The following is a 22687-nucleotide window of genomic DNA, read 5'->3' as shown; positions in this document are numbered from 1 at the left end:
CACTATGCTGAATGGCTGCAGTAGGCAATACCTGGGATCTTAACCTAGAACACTGTATAAATAGTTTCAAAAAGTCGATCGCGTCACTGGGGACCGCTCTTTGTCAGTATGCATTGCAAATGAACATAAAAACTATTGGACAATATGACAAACATGTTTCTAAAGTTCCTAAATAGCTTACATTAAGTATCTTGTCCACAAAACCATGTGTGTGCAATGTCAACATGTCCTGTAATTTTGCAAGACCTGCATCTTCATGTGACATTCTGTGAGATGCAAAATTAACAAATGCAGCACTTTTGTCCATTTATGCCTTTCCATAAGAAACAGTGCAATGTTGTAGTGAATGCTGGCTTTCAGTTATTTATTTATTGTGTTCCAACAATGATGCATTTAAGTACTTCAGATAATATTTTAAACAATGGAATGAGTTAAAGGAACCAGTCACTCACTGCCTCAAAGAAGTGCGCACACGCACGCACGCACACGCACGCACACACACACGCACCCACGCACGCGCGCGCGCGCACACACACACACACACACACACACACACACACACACACACACACACACACACACACACACACACACACACACACTTGTAGTCACTTATTCCCTTGCTTGTGTTCTACTCAGGATTCATTTTAAATTTATTTCATTGTGCAGTTATTGACCAATCAGACTGTGAATGTGAGTATGAGATACGGTGACAGACAATACTGTGTGACGCCCCTGATCTGTGAACCAGACTAATGGAATTTAAATGGTTGAAACAGTTTGATATACATGTTCTGCTGATTTTTGACCCGAATTCATGTGCATCCATCAATGAAACTTTCTTGATACCAGAACACAAAAAATTCTGCAATTCAGATTTTAAGATGAAGTGCACAAAAGTACTTAGTTATAGCAACACAATTTTAGGAACTTACTGACACATACCTACAACACTGTGTTATGGCACATGATAGCTTTACATTAATACTGTACAAGTTGTGCTAGCACATAAAAAAGTTTGTGTAAAATTACAAATATGATATAAATATTTTTATTTAAATAATAGTCAAACGTCATTGGTCTATGAACTAAGTGCATTAGCAGACTTCACTTTATCAAACCTGTGCAAAACTGACAACTGGGTTTCAGTTAGTGAAGTTCATTTCAAGTAGCTTTTGCTCCATAGTTCTTGTCACAGATATGAACATTGAACACAAGCTAGACAAATGTAAATCAATGTGGCTGTTCAGTCAGATTGCTTAAAGGCAAAAGAAATTTCAATAAACAAGTTGAATGAACCTATATTTTCCCAAAAGTAAGTTTTCTAATTTAATTGCAAAAGAAAGGGTGATCAAATTACAATGTAGCTAAAAGCTGTCTCAAATGTGTTTGCCTTAATTACAAATTCTTTCTTAAACCACAAAGATCAAGTGGACTTTATTAGAAAGTCATAAAACTTAAACAATATACTAGAAAATGAAAACCTTGTCTAAAGACTGGAATTTGTCCACAAACTTTGATACATTAAGCAATGATTATTTTTAAAATTTTGTTAAATTGGACACTGAGACAATACAAATAATTTCTGATACAGTTGATTATAGTACTGATTTAGCAGTTCGTAGGACAAGGACAAATGTCCTTTACACACAGTCCTGAGCACGTGCCAAATCCATTGCAACAACAGTCAAGGAGATAATCACAAAAATAATGCTGATGATCAAATAAAATTCTAGAAATTAATGTAGTACTCACAACTATCAGCTTGTTTGTTTCTTTTATGGTTTTTGGATGGCATTCTGTTTAAGAACCAACAAGTCACTCGTGTAGAAAGCAGGTTTTTTTTCTTTTTTTCCCTTACTTTGCAAATGACTTCCCTGTATGTATTTCAGAGTGAAACACAACAGGTTCTCTCTTCCCACAATAAAGCAACTATTCTCACCGTTCTTTATTTCAAAAAGAATTAAACATGGATTTCTGAAACATCTGCAGATTTGCAGCTACAAGCAGTAAATCACTTCTCACTTTGTCTAAACACTAATTGCATCTTATACAGTTCTTGCTCATTATATTATGGGCTTTAACAAAGGAAATTCATTTAATAATAAATTAATAAAAATTATCTAATATGAAAAGTTCTAATATTGTAAATTTGTTCTTAATATACAGTTACTAATGCAAAAGACATTCAATTAAATAATGCCACCATTATCGTGGTTTGGCTAATACTTTTCTGTACAATCATGAACTTGCAACACTCCCCACTTTCTTTTCTGCTTTATTCCTGCAGTCTACAATTCTCACAAGATTCTGGTAACTTTCTTCTTCCACCAACACTTGTTGCACTTGCAGGATTTCACTCGCAGATCTGAGATATGTCATTATCTTATTAGATATGGACTTAAGAATCCAGTGAATGATACATCTTTAACTACTAGCTTAACATACATTTTCACTGGTGTTACCAGAGGAAACCTGTTTTACAATGAATAGCCTGATTTTTTGAGAATATGTTATTAGTTTTGCTTCTTATGCTGACTTACCATTCAGTTTGATATGTTACAGTTTATATATATGACAGTCTAATACTGACTTCTTGTACCTCTGTTACATAAAAACGTAATTATGAGAATTCTGGGATACAGCAGTTGGTAACCAAAAATAGGTAGCACCTTCCTCACGATACATTTCTTAAAATCTTGTAATGTAAAAAGCAATATGGCCATGAATGAGCAGAAAAACACACAGCAGCTCCTAAGAATATGCTGTAGTGTTATTTCTGTCACATGTTATTATTGCAGAATCTGTAAGTGAATGATCCTTTGTCACAAGATGTGGAGTTGCTTCTACAGGTTTCAGTCACATTTGCGTGCTCGATGCTGGAAGCGTCTCATTCGCCTGTGCCATTCATCTTTCCATTCTATGACAATAGAGCGCCGCCCTATGGTCAGACCAGGTTGGTCACCTTCACGTTCTTTTCCAAGAATCAAGTAGGACCTGTAAAGGAACAAAATCCTAAATTTATCCAATATTTGTAATGGGTTATCAAGTTTCTGACTTAGTTTAAAACATATTAATCTCCTGAGACTAGAAAGATTAACTGTGTAAGACAGACGGTACATCATCATGATAGCAGTAATGAAAATACCAATTAAGAAAGTCTTCCTCCACATTAACTCACAGAAAATGACAAAAAAGCCAAAAAGGTTAAAGACAAATGCCCCTTTTTTTTTAAAAAAAAAAACAGGTAATGCTGTGTAAAACTATTCACTGTGTGTGATGGAGTTACGGAGTGTGATCCTGCTGATGGTGATCCACCAGTGACAGAGGAAAGATGTTTAGATCTGCAGTCCCCTTGGTGTTGTTTGAGTATGACACGGGATATCATCAACAATACCACCACTGGCACAAACCATTGACATAATTACTACTACTACTACTACTCCTGCTGCTGCTGCTGCTGCTATTATTATTATTATTATTATTATTATTATTATTATTAATAATAAAAATAATAGCAGTATAAATCTGACCCTACCCCTATGCCCACACTTACTAATCACCTTCAATAAACAGTTGTACACAAGATTGTATTGTATGTTAACCGGGGACCTAGAAACAACGGAGAGGCTCCAACCCCAGTGCAGCCACAGTGGTCCACAACCCCACGACGACTACCGCAGTCTGCTTCACCCTTCCGTCGCCCCACACTGAACCCAGGATTATCATGCAGTTCGGCTCCCGAGGCCGAACCACACCATAACCCTGGGTTCATTGTGGGGCGAGTGGATTTCTGTAGCCTGTTGTGGGCCACTGAGGGCTACAGCGGGGACAAAGCCTCTTCATTGTTTCTAGATCCCCAGTTCCGTATAATACAATACAATACAATGCAATACAATAGAAGTCACACTTTGCATGTTAAATTTGTTTGGTAATTGTGCTCCATACCTATTTGAGGGACAAAGCAACACTGCTACTGAAATATACATTACTTATTAAAAGCCAATGATTCAATGGTCTTAAATTACCTTAATTTATATTACTCTACTCGTGATGCCCTCAATGGAAGCACACATACATGACACAATTAAGTTTAAAGAAACCTACTTGTTGGTTTTGACTTTGGGACATTTGCATGCCAGGTCTTTCATGTGAACCCAGAGATAGGTATTGCCTCTACGCAGACGTGACTCCCTTGCACGTTTGTAAACAGACTGGATGCTCAGAGAGAACTTCACCCAATCTTCCACTGTCTCACGCTCCAGCACTTTCCCTAGAATAGCTGGAACCAAAGAAAACAATTACTACCATAGCATTAGTCCAAATGAAATGAATAAAATATTTTATATTAAAGTAACTATGCATTTTCTAGGTCAATAGGTGAACTGTATACTATACCTTGATGGCATTTCATTCACAGAAACAGTTTATCTTGGCCATCTTAACAGCAATAGGAACTATGTGATTAACTGTTAATATTTACCAGACTGAACTATTTTGGAAAAATCTGATATATCTACACCTCTGTAGCAAACTACTAGGATAATGGTTTCAAGCACTTCGTGACAATGGACGGATTTTCATCCAATCATTCAAGTGGCTAGTTATTTACAGTGAAAAGCCAAAGAAAATGGTACATCTGCCTGATTCATGAGGTCTTCATACCCATACATGTCCATTTGCTCAATACAATTAGAATCGAGACTCGTCTGAGCAGGAAACATTTCCAGTCATCAACAGTCCAATGTTGGTGTCGATGGGCCCAGGCAAGGAATAAAGCTTTGTGTTCTGCAGTCATCAAGGGTGTCCGAGTAGGCCTTCACCTTCAAAAGGCCATATTGATGATGTTTCATTGAACAGTTCACACGCTGACACTTCTAGATGGCCCAGCATTGAAATCTGTAGCAATTTGTGGAAGGACTGCACTTTTGACATGTTGAAGGATTCTCTTCAGTCATCGTCGGTCCCGTTCTTGCAGAATTTTCTTCCAGCCACAGCGATGTCAGAGATTTGATGTTTTACCAGATTCCTGATATTCATGGTATACTGATGAAATGGTCATATGAGGAAAATCCACACTTCATCGCTACCTTGGAGATGCTGTATCCCATTGCTCATTGTAACACTATGTTCAAACTCCTCAAATCTTGTTAACCTGCCATTGTAGCAGCAGTAACCAATCTAACAACTGCACCAGTCACTTGTTGTCCTATATAGGCATTGCTGATCACATTGCTGTATTTTGCCTGTTTCATATCCCTATATTTGAATATGCATGACTATACCAGTTTCTTTCTGTGCTTCAGTGTATTATTTTTGGCACCTATTGTGGAATACGGTCACATCCTCAGCTGTTATCTTTGTAAACTTTATGATTGTACATATCTCCTTCCCAAGAGGGCTGTTCAATAGGTAATGCCCCACATTTTTTTTCTCAGAACATATTTATTGTTATGAATCAGAATTTGGTGACAATACACATCATCATGTCTTGTCCATGTCCTAGTTTTCTATGTAGTTCCCATCAAATTCTATGGTCGTATGCCAATGCTGTGGAAGAGCATGTATTCCCTGCTGGTAAAAGTTCTTATCCTGCAGGTGTAGCCATGTTTCCACTGCATAACTAACACTCTCATCATCTTCAAAGTGTGTTCCCTGTACAGAGTCTTTAAGCAAGAATAATGACATCTGCACAATTCAGCATGTCGAGAGCAGTAGCTGTGACTGTGACAGGGCGTCCTGAGCATGGCTGATCATGGTGCTCTGTTTCTGCATTTCCGGAGGCTGTAACTTACTTTACCCATGGCCTAACCATAGTCCTATTAATTGCAGCATCACCATACACTGCACACAAATTTTTAAGGATGTTCATCACGGTTACTTTTTCTGTACACAAGAATTCAATAACAGCACACAGCTTAAACATGAGTCGTATGTAGACACCATTTTGACACTTACTACAGCTCTGCCACCTGCCAGAATGGTTCAAAACTTCACCGGCACACAGAAAAAGCATCAAATGTGAAGCACCAACAAGGAAATTTGTCTATGTATTTTAATGGCTTTTTTTAAAAAAATGTGGGACATAACTTATTGAACAACCCATAATTCCAGAGAGGGGAACATAATGAAACTTCCTGGCAGATTAAAACAGTGTGCCCGACCGAGACTCGAACGCGGGACCTTTGCCTTTCACGGGCAAGTGCTCTACCATCTGAGCTACCGAAGCACGACTCACGCCCGGTCTCACAGCCTCAGTTCTGCCAGTATCTCGTCTCCTACCTTCCGAACTTTACACAAGCTCTCCTGCGAACCTTGCAGAACTAGCACTCCTGAAAGAAAGGATACTGCAGAGACATGGCTTAGCCACAGCCTGGGGGATGTTTCCAGAATGAGATTTTCAATCTGCAGCAGAGTGTGCACTGATATGAAACGAGATACTGGAAGAAGCGAGGCTGTGAGACCAGGCATGAGTCGTGCTTCAGTAGCTCAGATGGTAGAGCACTTGCCCGCGAAAGGCAAAGGTCCCGAGTTCGAGTCTTGGTCGGGCACACAGTTTTAATCTGCCAGGAAGTTTCATATCAGCGCACACTCCGCTGCAGAGTGAAAATCTCATTCTGGAAAAATCCCCCCGGCTGTGGCTAAGCCATGTCTCCGCATTATCCTTTCTTTCAGGAGCTAGTTCTGCAAGGTTCGCAGGAGAGCTTCTGTAAAGTTTGGAAGGTAGGAAATAAGACATTGGCAGAAGTGAGGCTGTGAGACTGGGCGTGAGTCGTGCTTCGGTAGCTCAGATGGTAGAGCACTTGCCCGCAAAAGGCAAAGGTCCTGAGTTCGAGTCTCGGTTGGGCACACAGTTTTAATCTACCAGGAAGTTTCATATCAGCGCACACTCCACTGCAGAGTGAAAACCTCATTCTAGAGGAACATAATGTCTGTTGTTCAATATAAGAACACTTTATTAGCTTTTATCATATACTGCATGGGAAACATGATTACTTTCAGAAGAGATACTAGCAAAAACTAAATTTCATTGATTATTCAGCAATTATCTTTAATCACATTGCTTTACTGAAGCTCTAAAATTACCTTTTTATGTAACCAGCAATTCAACAAAGACTTTAAGCAGTGTTTCAAAAAATGAGAGTGGCCGAAGAACATTTTTTATGTTAAAACCATTAATTTTCATTTCATAGTTCATGTAAAACAAATGGAGAGTTGTAGAACTGGACTACCTGAAAACATCACGTAGGATATCTTGTCAAGACCATCTAAGAAGTATAACAATAAGTAAAATAAACCAGACTCAAGAAAGCATATCAGACAGAATAGGAGAACAGTAGCTCACCTTGTATGGACATACAATGCAAACTGCAAATGACAGATGACCTAAGAAGATCTTGATGTACCATCCTCAGGCAAGAAGCAGAAGAGGAAGACCAAAGGTTGCCTGGTTAAGTGGGTGTAGAGGAAACCATGGGGAAATGACAAATAGAAGAATCTGAGGAAGCCTGAAGAAATCGTTGGTGACAAATATGTGGGATGTGGTGAAACCTGTAGGAACACCACAAGAGAGAGGGAAGAGAGAGAGAGAGAGAGAGAGAGAGAGAGAGAGAGAGAGAGAGAGAGAGAGATCACATGCATATTTGTTATTTGAGTAGTGAATTTTTTGTGTTTGAAAAATGCCTCAATTTAAATGTCCCATGATGAATCAGTAATTACAATCAGAGTGCGAACCCCCAGTGAGGAAAGAAAAACAAATAGTTCCTTTGTTGAAATATCTTCCTCAGGATGTGCCTCAAGCAGTAAAAAGAAAAAAAGAAAAATAAATCAATGATTTACTTCCAGCTGGATGGGTGAGCATTACTGACACTTCCGTGTTGTTGAAAACAATAAAATCATAACTTTTTTAAGGTAAAGATGATGCTCTGAGACAACTTCCAGTTAATTTCACATGTGAAATAGGATTAGCCAATCACTCTTAAAAATGATAACTTTACTTGTTAACAAGCATGTGAGCTCACTGTACTGTCGACACTTGTCACCCCTAGCAGGCCTAGCTTTGTCATATGTATGAACTGAACAGCAGCCAGCATTCCAAAGTTCATCTCAACAAACTGGGTTTTCTGACTGCATTCTTTGAGGTTTTGACTCCTACGCAAAGGAATTTTAAAACATTCAACCATGCTAACATCAGACATGTGGGATCCTGTTTAAAAATGCCCTGGATCTAAGATGTCCTAAAGCAGTTGATATGAATGTACTGGCTCACTGCATTACAGTAGTACATTTCCCATTTTTCCCAAACTAAGAAGAATGCAACTTTTAAAGAAGAATGATATGAAGAAGAAGAACAAGATATAATAACATATGTGAGAATAGACAGTATTCTGACTGTTCGATCTACCTACCATGCTGTGCATTTTTCTTCTGCTAAAAAATCTAAAATGTGTACTGTTGAGATGCTGATTTTTATGCTATTTTATTTACACTGTGATTTGCAATCTAGATTAGATATGAACGATTCTTTGTGATCAAATAATAATAATAATAATAATAATAATAATAATAATAATAATAATCCATTTGACTTCAACTGCCAAATAAAACTCTCCTGTACATTTTCTGTACATTATGTTCTTTAGTTTTATGCAACCATGTTGTTCTTGCACGTTATCTAGATACCTTCTGTAAAGACATTGTCTCAGTCTTCGCACTGTGATTGCATTTTCACTGCAGTCGTAACTATGTCTTCCACTTCAGTATATTCTCTGGTCCATTTTTTGTTTCATTTTCTGTCTCTCATTGTAGCTTCCAATATCCATCTCTCCATTCCTCACTGAGTAGCCCACTATAGTTATAACATTAACAGTCCAGCACCCTCAGTTATTTATTTTATCACAAAGCTTATCACAGAGCTCATAATTCAACAATAATTTTTCAGTAGTCTATTAAAGTTAAATAAAAACTTGTGATGATATTGATTGGATTACTGGCACTCTATTTGAAATTATGATACTAGCAGGCATAAAATGCAGAGTGTGGGTGGTTGTCTATAACATGCACTGCAACTATACTGCAGTTATAAGAGTCTTAGGATGTGAAGGGGAGGCATTCGTTGAGGAGGGAGTGAAACAGGGTTTTAGCTTATCCCCAGTATCAAGGAAGTTATTATATTTGAACTGAGAATGTGTTCAAAGATTCTGCAACAAAGCAAAGTTAGGGATATTGGTTTTTAATTTTGTGGGACCATTATTTTACCATTCTTACACACCATAGTCACCTGCACTTTTTACCAGTCACTGAAGACTTTTTGTTGGATTAGAGATTCACAATAAACACAGGCTAGGTAAGGGACCAATGCTGTAGAGTAATCTTTGCAAAAGCAAGCAAAAAAGAGAACTAAAGAAGAATCTGGAAAATAGATTAAAGCTCAAAGAGAAGAGAGGAATGGCACTGTAATTATGTCAGACATGACAAGGATTTGGAGGAACAGTGAAACAGACTGGATCATTCGACATAAAAGTTTTCTTGGTATGGTACTGCATCATAATGTATAAAACTACTGCTGCTGCTGGAGAAAAACCAACGTTTCGGCCACAGTTCCAGTAGCCTTCTTCTGGGTCTACTGGTGCATTATGGCTATGCAGTGTCCCTTATATTTTGATGTTACTGTTCACTGCGCATGCCATTAGGTCATAATTTTAAAAGATACTTCATTTCGTTGGTCTCTTAAAGAAGAAGGAGAAGGAACTTTATTTTAATTGGTTATTGCAGACGAGGGAGAATGTAACCTCTGTTGTCTATTGGCTCTTGTGGTATGTGCCACGATTGGTGGTCACTGTCGAATGAGAAGTTGGCTGCTGTTTAGCAAATGCTGGATGTCGGCTGAACGACAGCAGTTACTCGCAGGTAGTGCTCGTGCCTCGTGTTGACAGTGCGGTCTGCTGAGCTCTGATTGCTGGCCACCAAGATGGGGCAAGCCTGAGTCCATCCTGTCTATTCATGTTATTAGGATGTTTAAATATATCGATGGCCTCTCTGATTTTGCATTTTGTCATAACCGGCTGCTTGGCCAACACACAGGCTTCGCTGAATTTTATTTCTTTTCTGCGGTCTTGCTGATGTTCTGCCACAGCATATTTGTTGTGTTGCCCTAGACGAATATAACACTCATGTTCCCGAATGCGGATTGCTATTGGCCTGCAGGTCTTGCCGATGTATGTCTCTCCACATTCGCATTCCACCTTGTACATGGCTGCAGTGTGTAAAGCATCCACCTTGTCCTTAGTGGAGCCTAGCACATCCTGGATCCTGCGACTACTATAGAAGACAGGCTGCACCCCAACCTGGTGAAGGTAACATTTTTCACGTAAGGTAAGTGCACTGTTGCCTGCAGTTTGTCTATTTCTTGCTTATCTTGCATTCTTGTGTTCATCAATAAGGCTATGTGGATCGACTTATGGCTGTAACCATTAGCTAGAAACATTATGTGTTGCCTTTTAAGCTCAGGTGTTTTGTTTTGCACATCACTTAGGCACTGCACACGGATTTCCAAAGAATGGATGACCGAGTTGTTCTGCCCTGGGTGGTGGTAGGATTGGTGGGCAGATAACCTGTCTGTATGTGTAGGCTTGCGATATACGCTGTGCCTCAGTGTGCCCTCCGTTGTCCTCACATATACAGCAAGGGACACTGACTGTCTACAAGCCTAAGTATGAGCCCTAATTTCTTGTATCTTATATTTGTGGTCCTTATGCACAATATATGTTGGTGACAGTAGAATTGTTTGGAAATTAGCTTCAGTTACTGGTTCTCTAAATTTTCTCAACAGAATTTCTCAAAAAGAATGTCACCTTCCCTCCAAGGATTCCCAGTTGAGTTTCCAAAGCATTTCCAATACTTACATGTTATTTGAACCTAATGGTAACAAATCTAGCAACCTTCCTCTGAATTGCTTCAGTGTCTTCCTTCAATCGAACCAGTACAGATGCCAAACAATCAAGCAGTACTCAAGAATATGTTGCATCAGTGTCCTGTATCTGCTCTCCTTTACAGGAGAACCACTCTTTCCTAACATTATCCCAATAAACTGAAGCGGACAATTCGCCCTCCATACCACAGATCTCACATGCTTGCTCCATTTCGTATCGCTTTGCAACATTATGACCAGATATTAAAATGACTTTTCTGTGTCAACCATGAAACTAGTAATACTGTATCCTAACATTACAGGTTTGTTCTTCCTATTCATCTGCATTAACTTACATTTTTCCACATTTAGAGCTAGCTACCATTCATCACACCAACTAGAAATTTTGTCTAAATCATGTTTTATCTTCCTACAGTCACTCAATTTCGACATCTTACTGTATACCACAGCGTCATCAGCAAACAACTGTGGATTGCTGCCCACCCTGTCTGCCAAATTATTTATGTATATAGAGAACAACAAAGCTCATATCAGACTTTCCTGGGGCACTCCTGATGATACTTGTGTCTCTGATGAATGCTTGACCTCGAGGACAACTTACTGGGTTCTATTACTGAAGTCTTCAAGCCACTCACATATCTGTAAACTAATTCTGTACACTAGTACCTTCGTTAACAGTATGCTATGGGGCACAGCATCAAACGTTTTCTCCAAATCTAGAAATATAACATCCGCCTGTTGCCCTTCATCCATAGTTCACAGTATATCATGTGAGAAAACGGCAAGCTGAGTTTTGCAAAAGCACTGCTTTCTAAATCCAAGCTGATTCTTAGACATGTATTCAAAGATTCTGCAACTAACTGAAGTTTGGGATATTGGTTTGTAATTTTGCAGGACTGTTCTTTTACCATTCTTCTACACTGGAGTCAACTGCACTTTTTGCCAGTCACTTGGGATTTTTTGCTAGACAAGAGGTTCACGATAAATGCAGGCTAGGTAAAGGGCTAATGCTGTAGAATACTCTTTGTAGAACCACATTGGGATTCCACCCGGACCTGGTGAATTATTTGCTTTCAAAACTTTCATTGTTTCTCTACACCAGGGATACTTATTATTATGTTGTCCATACAGGATTCTGCCTGATGGTCCAGTGATGGTATGTATGTACAATTCTCCTCTGTAAACAATTTCTTGAATGTGAACTTTAAAACTTTGGCTTCTGTTTTGCTATCTTCAACTGCCACTCCAGACCTCATCAACAAGAAACTGGATGGAAGCCTTAGACCCACTTAGCAATCTTACATAGGACCAGAGTTTTCTTGGTTCTCTGCCAGATGTTTTGCTAAGGTGCAACAGTGGTAGGTGTTGTATGCTTTGCGCATACAACAGACACACAAATCTCTACTAACCCCAGCTTGTTGTCATTTGTGCATTCTCTTTTGAACTGAAAGTGTAACAGTCTCTGTTTCTTCAGCATCTTCCAAATTTCATCATTAAACCGTGGTTCTCTTCCATCTTTTATCAACTTACTAGGCACATAACTCTTCAGACCACAATTTACAATCTGCTTAAACTTTGTCCATTATTCCTCTACATCTATCTTAGTGTATCTCAGCATAGCACTTGCACCCTCAATTATTTGTTGAATGTATTCCAGTCCTATCTTCCCCCTGCAGTTCTTACCCTCTAGAGCTTGCTCTAGTACCAGGGAGACTAATCCCCAGTGTCTTGAAACTTGTCGTGTCATCCAGCCCCTTCTTCTTGTCAGTGTTTTCTATATGTTCCTTTCTCCATCAATTCTATTGATAACCACTTCATTCTTTATCCTATCAGCTCACCTAATTTCAAACATTCTTCTGTAGCACCACATCTATTATGTTTTTCCACTGTTCACACTGTGGTGTGCTCCAACCGCACATTCTCAGAAGTTTCCTTCTTAAATTAAGGCCTATGTTTGATAGCAGCAGACTTCTGTTGGCCTATGCTAGTCTGTTTTTTACTTCCTCCTTGCTTCATTTCTGCTACTCCTCATTACTTTCATTTTCAGTTTACTCTCAGCCCATAGTGTGTGTTCATTAGACTGTTCATTCTATTCACCAGACAATGCTTATGACAATTGCAGAGAATGACAGAAGTTAATTGAAGGAAGGAAATCGCCAATTGGGCCCAGAAGACCACATGATAGTTAATCAGCCACCGTGTCATCCTTGTCATTCATCATTGGATGTGATATGAAGGGGAATGGGGTCAGCACAACACACTGATTGACATTTTGACCTTTGAGCCGCCACATCTAAATCATTTAGCTCCTGCCACTAGCTTCATGAGGCTGTGTTCACCCCAGTCCAGTCATCCCACCAAGGAAAAGGCCCTGGCAGTACCGGGACTCAAACCTGGATCCCTCATTTGAGGGTTTGTCACATTGACCGTTTGACTACTGAGGTGGATGGCAGAAGATAATGAGAAAAAAGTTATATTCTAGCTGACCTAACAACCAACCAAGGTTAAGGTGTATGGAAGACGTAATGGATGATATAGCAAGATTGAAATCTGTGGAAGCAAGAAGGGACAGTGGGCAACAATGTCCTGTAACAGCTGTAGGGCTGAAGAAGTGATGGCAGAAAGTGCATCAAATGCTCTTGTTCATCCCATAACTATAACTTACGAACTGCTGCACCTAGATGCTCAAATTGCATAATCAACCATTGTACGATGTTGTACAAAGTTGTACATTGTCAACCAGTTGTATGATGTGTGTAGTTAAATTCATACATGTTCACTGTGGCTAACTGTAAGCGATGAAAATGGCAAGTAAGAGGAAGTTCTTCCTACTGCACTAAATATTCCTTGAAAGATACGCTATAGACTTAGTGAACTTTGTTTGGTACTTACCATAGTCCCTGCGGCAGTACTTGTTCAGATTGAGCCTCCGTGTCCCTGCACGGCATTTTCCGCACTGGTCTGAAACACACAATGGACAGTCCTCACACGTCTATGGTACAGGAAGAGTAACATGTAAGTGGGAGTCATTGCTCACATGGGAATAACGTTTTTGGAATTTACAGAATGTAAACAATATCCAGTATCTAGACAGGAGGCCTATATCAGTTACAAAAATGAGGAAGCAGGGAATTTGGTGCTGCTTTGCCAGAACAACTTGAAATGAATAATTATTTAAAGAAAATTACATATTTAACATAATAGACTAAACAGTATAAAATGATTTCTTGTAGCTGCATACAGATTCTTAACCCCATACATATTATTCTTAAAATATCTGCTTGTGAATTTTAATAGCTGTGACAACGTTTGTCAGATTTAGATCAAACAACACAGGATGTATGCAACACATAGTTGATGCATGAATAATTCACCTCCTAACTATTATCTGTTGTATGTTGTCCATGTTTTTCATTATAAATCTTACAAGTACTGTCATAGCTATTAAAAATTCTCAAGCACAAATTTTCAGTACTGTTTGTATGGGATCAGGACTCTGCACGGGATTAGGAGAAATTATTTTATAGTTTTTAGTCTGATATAAAAATGTTTTATATTCAACATTTATTTTTATTTAAATAATTATTTTCTGCTTTTTAGTATTGTGTGTATGACATTCCACAATGTATTTTAACATTTTGATGGCATGACTTTTGTTCTTGAATAATTATTTACACACACACACACACACACACACACACACACACACACACACACACACACACTAGCTTTTTATTGCCGCTTCAGTGATGTACACATCCACGAGCATACGCCTGGCTTATGTCCTGGTACTACCCGCACAATATGCTGGTATGGCAGGGCAGCCAAGATACCAAGCGTTATCTGCCTTCTTCAGACCCTCCTCAGCTCTAGCCAGCAGACCGAGAAGTTAGGGTGTTAATATAGCATTATCATCCAGGTCCGAGCTGTGTTTAAAATATCAGGACTTAAGCTCATCAGGAGGTTGCAAACTTTGTACTGAATGGAGAGACAGACAAGAAAGACACATAATAAAAACATATTAAAAAGACACACAACTGCTCTCGAAAAACATCTAATTTCGGGAAATTTTTTAAAACTTTTATTTTCAGTAACAGAGAAATGCAGGGCTAACCTTTTTAATCACTGCCGCTTTAATATAAAGAGATGGTTAAGCTTCCTCTAAAACAACAGATAATCGAAGCACCAAAAAGCATAATTAAATCAAAGCGAGAAGAAGAAAGGAATGTTGGAGATTTTTATAGCTCTTTGACGACGGTATCATTAAGATACGCGAATTGCGGCGCCCGAGACGAATTACGTGGCGTACTGCTCGAGTTTACACGGAACCGATTATTGGCGTGATTTCAGGACTGATAAGTCCGACCACTGGGTCGGATGACATACAATGATAACGGTTCCCTCCGATCAACTTCCGACGATTATACATTTTATGTATGGCGATGTAATATTACAGTGTGATAACAGTGACGATTTCACTGATTTTATTATCTGGAGCCATTGATTTTATATCGCCTAGTATGATGTCATAAATGCTTCTATGATCCTAATGATCGTTCACAGATTGAAACTGGTTCTTCAATAGAGAAATTTTATCTCCAGCTCTTGGCGGTAAATCATATTATTCTTCAAATCACAAATCAAGTTTCCAAGGAAACAAACGGAACTTGCTTGTTTCAATTAAACTTCGCCTAGTCCGTCACTTTTATTGAATACTGCCTCCAAGTAGCTAACGACACGTCAATTAGACACAGGTCTCTTCCTAACAGGCACGTGTATACCCCCTTAAACAGCAGTGTTGGTCACAAAACCGACAAAAGTGTAAGTGCACTGCACATTCACTCACGGGAAACGCGCTTGTGTTGTACGCAGTGGAAGAAAAACTTCATGGGTCACGGTGCATTGCTAACTCTCCGAACCATAAATCGGTAACACCTTCAAATAAGCGCTCTTATACACTACTCGGCATAGGTAGAACACAGTTTACGATGGCTCGCACTGGTGGTGTTGCAGAGAGCGGTGGATCAATCAGACGGTTCCTGTGGTCAGTGATGCTGGAGTTCACGAAATGATTAGGTAGCCAGAAGCATGCGAAAAAAAAAAAAAAAAAATTCCTCGGAGCTATCCGAATCCAAAACAGCGTAAATACAGGCAAGGTACAGTTGAGTGCAAATTAATTGGGACAAGCTCATATATTATAAGAAGTTGAAGTAGGCTAGCTAAAATCAATTTTATCCGCTCAACTGCTGGACCCTTGGCGGACTACCATTGTAGGTACTCTCCAGTTCTCTTGAGTGCTTTCATGTGTGCAGCAGTATGTGTTATTTCCGTGTTCTCGACAGGAAAACTTTGTGTTAAATGGTCATTTCACCTAATAATCGGGCAAAAATAGTTGCTTTCCACGAACACACATCTGTGGCCATAAGAGACATTGCCTCTGTTGTTGGTGTGAGAAAATCTAGTATACCAACACTTACTTGGACGTACACTGAAGCGCCAAAGAAACTGGTATAGGTATGTGTATTCAAATACAGATATACGTGGACAGGCAGAATACGGCGCTGCGGTCGGCAACGCCTGTATAAGACGACAAGTGTCTGGCGCAGTTGTTAGATCGGTTACTGTTGACACAATGGCAGGTTATCAAGATTTAAGTGAGTTTGAGCATGGTTGCATAGACCGGTGGAACAATCAGACGGTTCCTGTGGTTAGTGATGGTGGAGTTCACGAAATGATTAGGTAGCCAGAAGCATGCGTACGACCATTTCACTAGTGTATCGTGAATATTGGGAATCCGGTAAAACATCAGTCAGCAGCTCGTGGTCTAGTGGCGCTGGCACAGTAGATCAGCGTGTTCGTTCAGAGAGCTGGCTGGTCTCTGTAATAAAAAAAACTGGGCGAAGGGATCAACAACGAACTCCAGCGGATTTCATGTGACGTCCTCTACGGTAAAAAAAAAAAAAAAAAGTGGCTACCGTAGCTGCCTTCTGCATCACTGGGTCCCGGGTTTGATTTGGGGCCAGGTTTTCTCTGACTAGGGACTGGGTGTTTGTGTTGTTATCATCACTTCATCATCGTCATCACCATTCCTGACAGTGGCTAGATTGGACTGTGCAAAAATTGGACTGTGTTAAATTTAGGACTTTGGATGGGGGCTGATGACCACGCATCTGAGCACGCCACAAACCAATCACCACCACCACCACCACCACCACCACCACCTGGTAAGACATTAAATCTCCGACTTTGCTGCGGCAGGAGAAAGATCCTGCAAGAACGGGACCAACAACGACTGAAGAGAATCGTTCAAGGTGACAGAAGTGCAACCCTTCCGCAAACTGCTGCAGATTTCAATGCTGGGCCATCAGTAAGTGTCAGCATGCGAATCATTCAACGAAACATCATCGACATGGGCTTTCGTGTACCCTTGATGACTGCAGGACACAAAGCTTTACGCCTCGCCTGGGTCTATCAGCACCGATGTTGGACTGTTGATGACAGGGAACTTGTTACCTGGTCGGACGAGTCTCGTTTCAAACGGTATCGAGCGGATGGACCTGTACGGGTATGGAGACAACTCATGAATCCATGGACCCTGCTTGACAGCAGAGGACTGTGGAAGCTGGTGGAAGCTCTGTAATGGTGTGGAGCGTGTGCAGTTGGAGTGGGACTCCAGGTACGTCTGGATACGACTCTGACACGTACGTAAGCATCCTGCCTTATCACCTGCATTCATTCATGTCCATTGTGGATTCCAATGGACTGGGGCAATTCCAGCAGAGTGGCTCCAGGAACACTCTTCCGAGTTTGAACACTTCCCCTGCCCACCATACTCCACAGACACGAACATTATTGAGCATATCAGGGATGCCTTGCAACGTGCTGTTCAGAAGAGATAGTCACCTACCTCGTACCCATGCGGATTCATGGACAGCCCTTCACGATTCATGGTCGCCGTTCCCTCCAGCACTACTTCAGACATTAGTCGAGTCCATGCGTGCTGCGGCATTTCTGCGTGCTCGCGGTGACCCTACATGATATTAGGCAGGTGTACCAGTTTCTTTGGTCTTCACTGTATAATGATACTGCCTCAATGTCTTCAAAGAGAAAAGGCAGATTTGGGTGGAAACACAAAGTCGTCCATAGAACTGACAAAACTCTGCTTAGTAGAATTTATCCCAACAAGACAAATAAGGACCTTCAGAGAGATCTGTTGGCTACAAGGATTGTAACTGATTGACTCTTCAAACATTACAGCGTAGGCTCTTTGATTGTGGGTAGAAGGCCCAAAAGCCAATAAACAAGCAATTGTTAACATCTGCCATGAAGAAAAAAAAACGGGTGATGTGAGCCAAAATATATAAATCTTGAACATCCAGTGGCTGGAAATGAGTAATTTTCACATTTTATTGTTCATGATTATGATTATTGAGCAAGGATTGTCAGGCGATGTATCCATGAGGCAGTGAGAACTGCGCCTTGAACGGACTATAAAACAGCCTCCCAGAAAAATGTTCTGGGTTTCTTCTTTGCCAATGGCTCTGGGGCACAATAATTTCAACCAAATACATGGCTATCCTTAGGCGCAGGATTTTGTTTTTCTACAGACCTTTGCAGACTGCGGAGGAAAATGTCAACATGATCTGGCCCTGTGTCACACTTCTAAAGCAGTCAAGACCTTCATAGAAGAAAACAACATTAATCGGCTTCAGTGGCCTGGCAGTTCACGGAACTTAAATCAATTCGAAAATTTTCGGTGGAAAGGCGGCTCGTTAAAATGGGCTATTCAACAAAAGAATGCATTGCTAGTAAATGTGGTAAAAGTGTGGTTTCATGACGACGAACTACGAAAGATTTTCTGTAACCTGATCGAATCTGTGCCAAAACGTATTCGGAAGCTCATTAACGCCAAAGGAGGGTACATTTATTGTTAATATTCAGTATGTTCACAGTTAAGTTTGATCATCTTGTCCCAATTAATTTGTACACTGCTGTAGACTCTACTACCAAAGGCAACTTTTGAAGACTCGAGAGAACAGCAGGACTGCCAGAGGAGTGTAGTGCTGCGGTGTGTATGGACACTTTCGTGTCGGTAGAAGGGTCCATGTGACACGCTTGGGTATGTATAGGCACTGTCAGTCAGTGGATGGACCCACATGACATGCATGTATCAGTAGATGAGCCTATGTGAAATGCCTGGGTGTGAATGGACACTGTCACGTCAGTGGATGGGCCCACGTGAAATGCTTGCAGCGGCGTCTGTACCCTCCATGGCTGTAAGCTGTGGCTGTATTATGAAGGCCGAGTATCACTGTCTATTCGCCCATCTCGATACTCTGGCTGGGCAGCGAATCTGACTAACTGTCTGCTAGTAACAGAACCTCTACCCCAAACGGGTGACGACTCCGAAACCCAAGGGTGGGGGGTGGGGGGGGGGGGGGGAGGGGCTGCCGATTGACAGCTTTGATTGTCGAGCTTCTGTAAGGTCCCTGAAAAATATTCAATATCCAAACGTTCTGGCGAAGCAGACTAGTAGCCACATGCAAACAATTTCATTGGTCATTTACCACATGGGTTAACAACACGCCACTGGAAAATGGTGCTTCCTGCGAGGGCTTATCAAAAGTTGATTTGATGTTCTGTCAAAACGTGATAATATAAAGATCGTCTGCTGCAGAGCATGTTTAGCGTTGTGCACTGAACACTGTGCTCTGGAACGTGCCTCCGCCTGTATTGTACTCCGTCGCCACATCTACCACAAATCGCCGATTACACTGCTTTGGGCAGCGGGCAAGCGTCCACCTTCTGTGATTAGGCGTGGATTTCCAACACCTTTTTGCCTGGTCGCAGTTTTGCTTTCCTCCAACCACTTTTCATAGATACATGAAACAGTAGCAAGCGAACAGCAAGTATGTGAAAAATGTGGCCAATGAAATATGAACCCATACAAAAAATATGTAAAATTTGTGCTAGTTATTCCTGGAGTTTGGTTTAGTTTTGAAAGCAGGACGTATTTGCCGATATGATGACTTGCTAGACCTAACACAGATGAGTATTTTCTTCCTTTGAAGATCCCTCTTCTCCACAAGGCAATAGTGTCCTCTTCTAATTATCCCCAGGGAGAATGGGTTACCTTATCCACCATCTCCGCTATTCCGAAGGTCCTTCTCTACCGAAGGTGCAGTTAGGGTCTCCACCGGTAACAATGGGTATGGGTTCCATGTAATACCCCATAAAGCTGGGTTCGAGCCTGAGTCAAAGTAGAATCTGGTTCTAGTTTCAGGCACCTAGGAAGCATGATCTCGAAAGACGACACCGTTGAGCAGAAAATACTCAGCAGGACATAGAAAGCGTCCAGTTTTTACAGCCAAATCAGATATCTTGTCTGGGTCGATGAAATGCCACGAAAAGCAAACGCGAACATTTGCTACACCTATTTCGTACAGTCGTAACATGTGGCTTAGAAACACGTACCACACTAAACAAAGACTTCAGCAGAATTCAGGTAACAGAAATGGGATTCACTAGGATTGTGATCCAAACAACTAGAAACGACAAAATCAGGAACGAGGTGAACAGAAAAGCAGCTGTTATTGAGGTCCTTGTTACCAGAAACGCCACGTCGTCACAACGCGCCCGTGCTTAGCATACGAAGTACTGCGCCATAATCTAAGAATGAAATTAAAAATTAAGATAACTTTTCCATCCATTTTCAGTGTATTCTTCAGCATATTAATCTTAGCCTTTTGGAGTCTCGGAATAATCTAATGGATATATTTCATTAAATATAGTATTTTAAGAAAAAATAAGTGCGCTAAATAAAAAGGCTGAAAATTGTTCAGAATGTTCAAATGTATGTCACAATCAAAAGTTACAATCTCAAATTGATCGGAGCAATATTTCGGTCAAAATCGGCGCTTCTTCGAAAAACTGAAGGCGCTAATTAGACATAGAAAGATGAAAATTTGTATGTAGCCTCAGTTTGATATAAAACCACGAAATATGTGACACCAATACGTTACCTCTATTAGCATTCAAATTATTTACTAAAAAGTAAATTTGGAAAGAAAACATCCCTATTCATAACATTTTAAGTATCATTTGTATTTGTTATAGAAAGATCTAATTACACACTCGATTACATTGATGAGGCAATACAGCTGTACCAAGTTTCAAGACTTTATGGTAGATAACGATTATTACAAGGAATGCCTCGCTATCTGTCAGACATTTTATATCATTTGAAAAATGATCAAAAAATTTTTTGTTGCATACTGAACTCCTATCTGAGCTTACATGGATTTCTGACTATTTCTTCCGGGTGCACCTTTTTGTGTGGCAGTGTAATTTGGACGTAAAACCTAATTAAGTAATGAAATCTTTTATACAGCTGATTGTAAGGCGATATAGTTTAAGAATACATAAATAAGTGAGGTAAAAATAGTCTCATATGACGCGAGATGATAAGATATCGTATCCGGCCGGTGTGGCCCAGCGGTTCTAGGCGCTTCAATCTGGAACCGCGCTGCTGCTACGGTCGCAGGTTCGAATCCTGTCTCGGGCGTGGATGTGTGTGATGTCCTTAGGTTAGTTAGGTTTAAGTAGTTCTAAGTCTAGGGGATTGATGACCTCGGATGTTAAGTCCCATAGTGCTTATAGCCATTTTTTGATAAGACACCGTATTTGATGAGGATGTTAATCTTGGTTGTCCCCTATTGGTTTTCGAGAAGAACAGGCGTTATGTGAGGCTCAACGTTTTAGTTTCTCTTTCCGTTCATTTCATACTCACCGGTAACAAAACACACGTCTTCACACTGCAAAACAAAGTTTCAGTCCACACATGCCATTAAAGCTTTAAAGCGAACATGTTAATTTTAATTTCCTTAGGTATACATATTCAGCCCTTTCCCATTATATTTCACAGTTCCTGTACTTCTGCTTACTAGGGATTGAAGCTTCTGAAGTGACATTCGTAAGAGCTACGAAAGGATTTACAAAACTAGATAAACAAAAAAGTTGGATGCTACAAAGGAGTTAATAGTTCAACACATGAACGAGTGAATGGATGAATACAGAGTCTAGTGAAAATACAATGTGAAAAGAACATCAGAGCGACGATTATCACTACCAGCAATAAAATTTGTACCAAATGGAGAAAAAAGTACCGGAAGACTCAAGATGAGATGGCGTGAATAAGGCTGATCCTCGAAGACGAAACAGGCGTGACGCTCAACCCTTAAAAGTGAAGAAGAAGAAGAAGATGTTGATGATTGTGATGAGGAGGAGGATGAAGAAGAAGACGATTATGACTATCATGGAGACGGATCGAGGATTCTTGTTCCTTCATATCACTCTGAATATCGGAACGCTGGCGGAATCCTCTCTCTAACATGACAAGCGCTGAGCACAGCAATTAGAGGCAATACATCAAGCGGAGGTACATGAAGACAAAAAGAAGCCAACCCAGTGCCAAAGATGGGGCTCGCTCCAGCGACACACAGATCACTGCTACTCATCTTGCAGGACTTGGCTAACTGGACCTGCACTTCCATTCGGAGTAAAGCAACTTCGTGACATCATACGATGTGACGAACGGAGGGGCAGGGGGGGGGGGGGGGGAGGGAGAGATGGCATCCGGTAATGGGTTTCAAGGCACGTTCACGTCAAAATAAATGCGGTGATATATGGAGGTAACCTGTCTCTGTAACCAATCTCGTTCACAGACGGTGATTGCGACACCAGAACACTGCAACGAGA

At 40.5% G+C, this 22687-nt stretch overlaps 1 protein-coding gene across 1 annotated transcript in view; it reads right to left on the bottom strand.

Annotated features, from left to right (window-relative positions):
- Positions 1 to 530: 530 nt before the first annotated feature.
- LOC126355162 (netrin-3-like) overlaps positions 531 to 22687 on the bottom strand; it is a 401797-nt gene continuing 379640 nt past the window's right edge. Inside the window, exons 4-6 of the mRNA XM_050005370.1 lie at positions 13823 to 13891; positions 4108 to 4282; positions 531 to 2997 (exon numbers count right to left, since the gene is read on the bottom strand). Of these exons, the coding sequence (XP_049861327.1) occupies positions 2856 to 2997; positions 4108 to 4282; positions 13823 to 13891 (386 nt within the window). The 3' untranslated portion in view covers positions 531 to 2855. The remainder of the gene's footprint in view (positions 2998 to 4107; positions 4283 to 13822; positions 13892 to 22687) is intronic.

The sequence above is a fragment of the Schistocerca gregaria genome, chromosome 3 (assembly GCF_023897955.1).
Source record: "Schistocerca gregaria isolate iqSchGreg1 chromosome 3, iqSchGreg1.2, whole genome shotgun sequence".
Classification (NCBI taxonomy): domain Eukaryota; kingdom Metazoa; phylum Arthropoda; class Insecta; order Orthoptera; family Acrididae; genus Schistocerca; species Schistocerca gregaria.
Note: the sequence above shows the minus strand (reverse complement) of the source record. Positions and strands in the feature narration are given on the sequence as shown.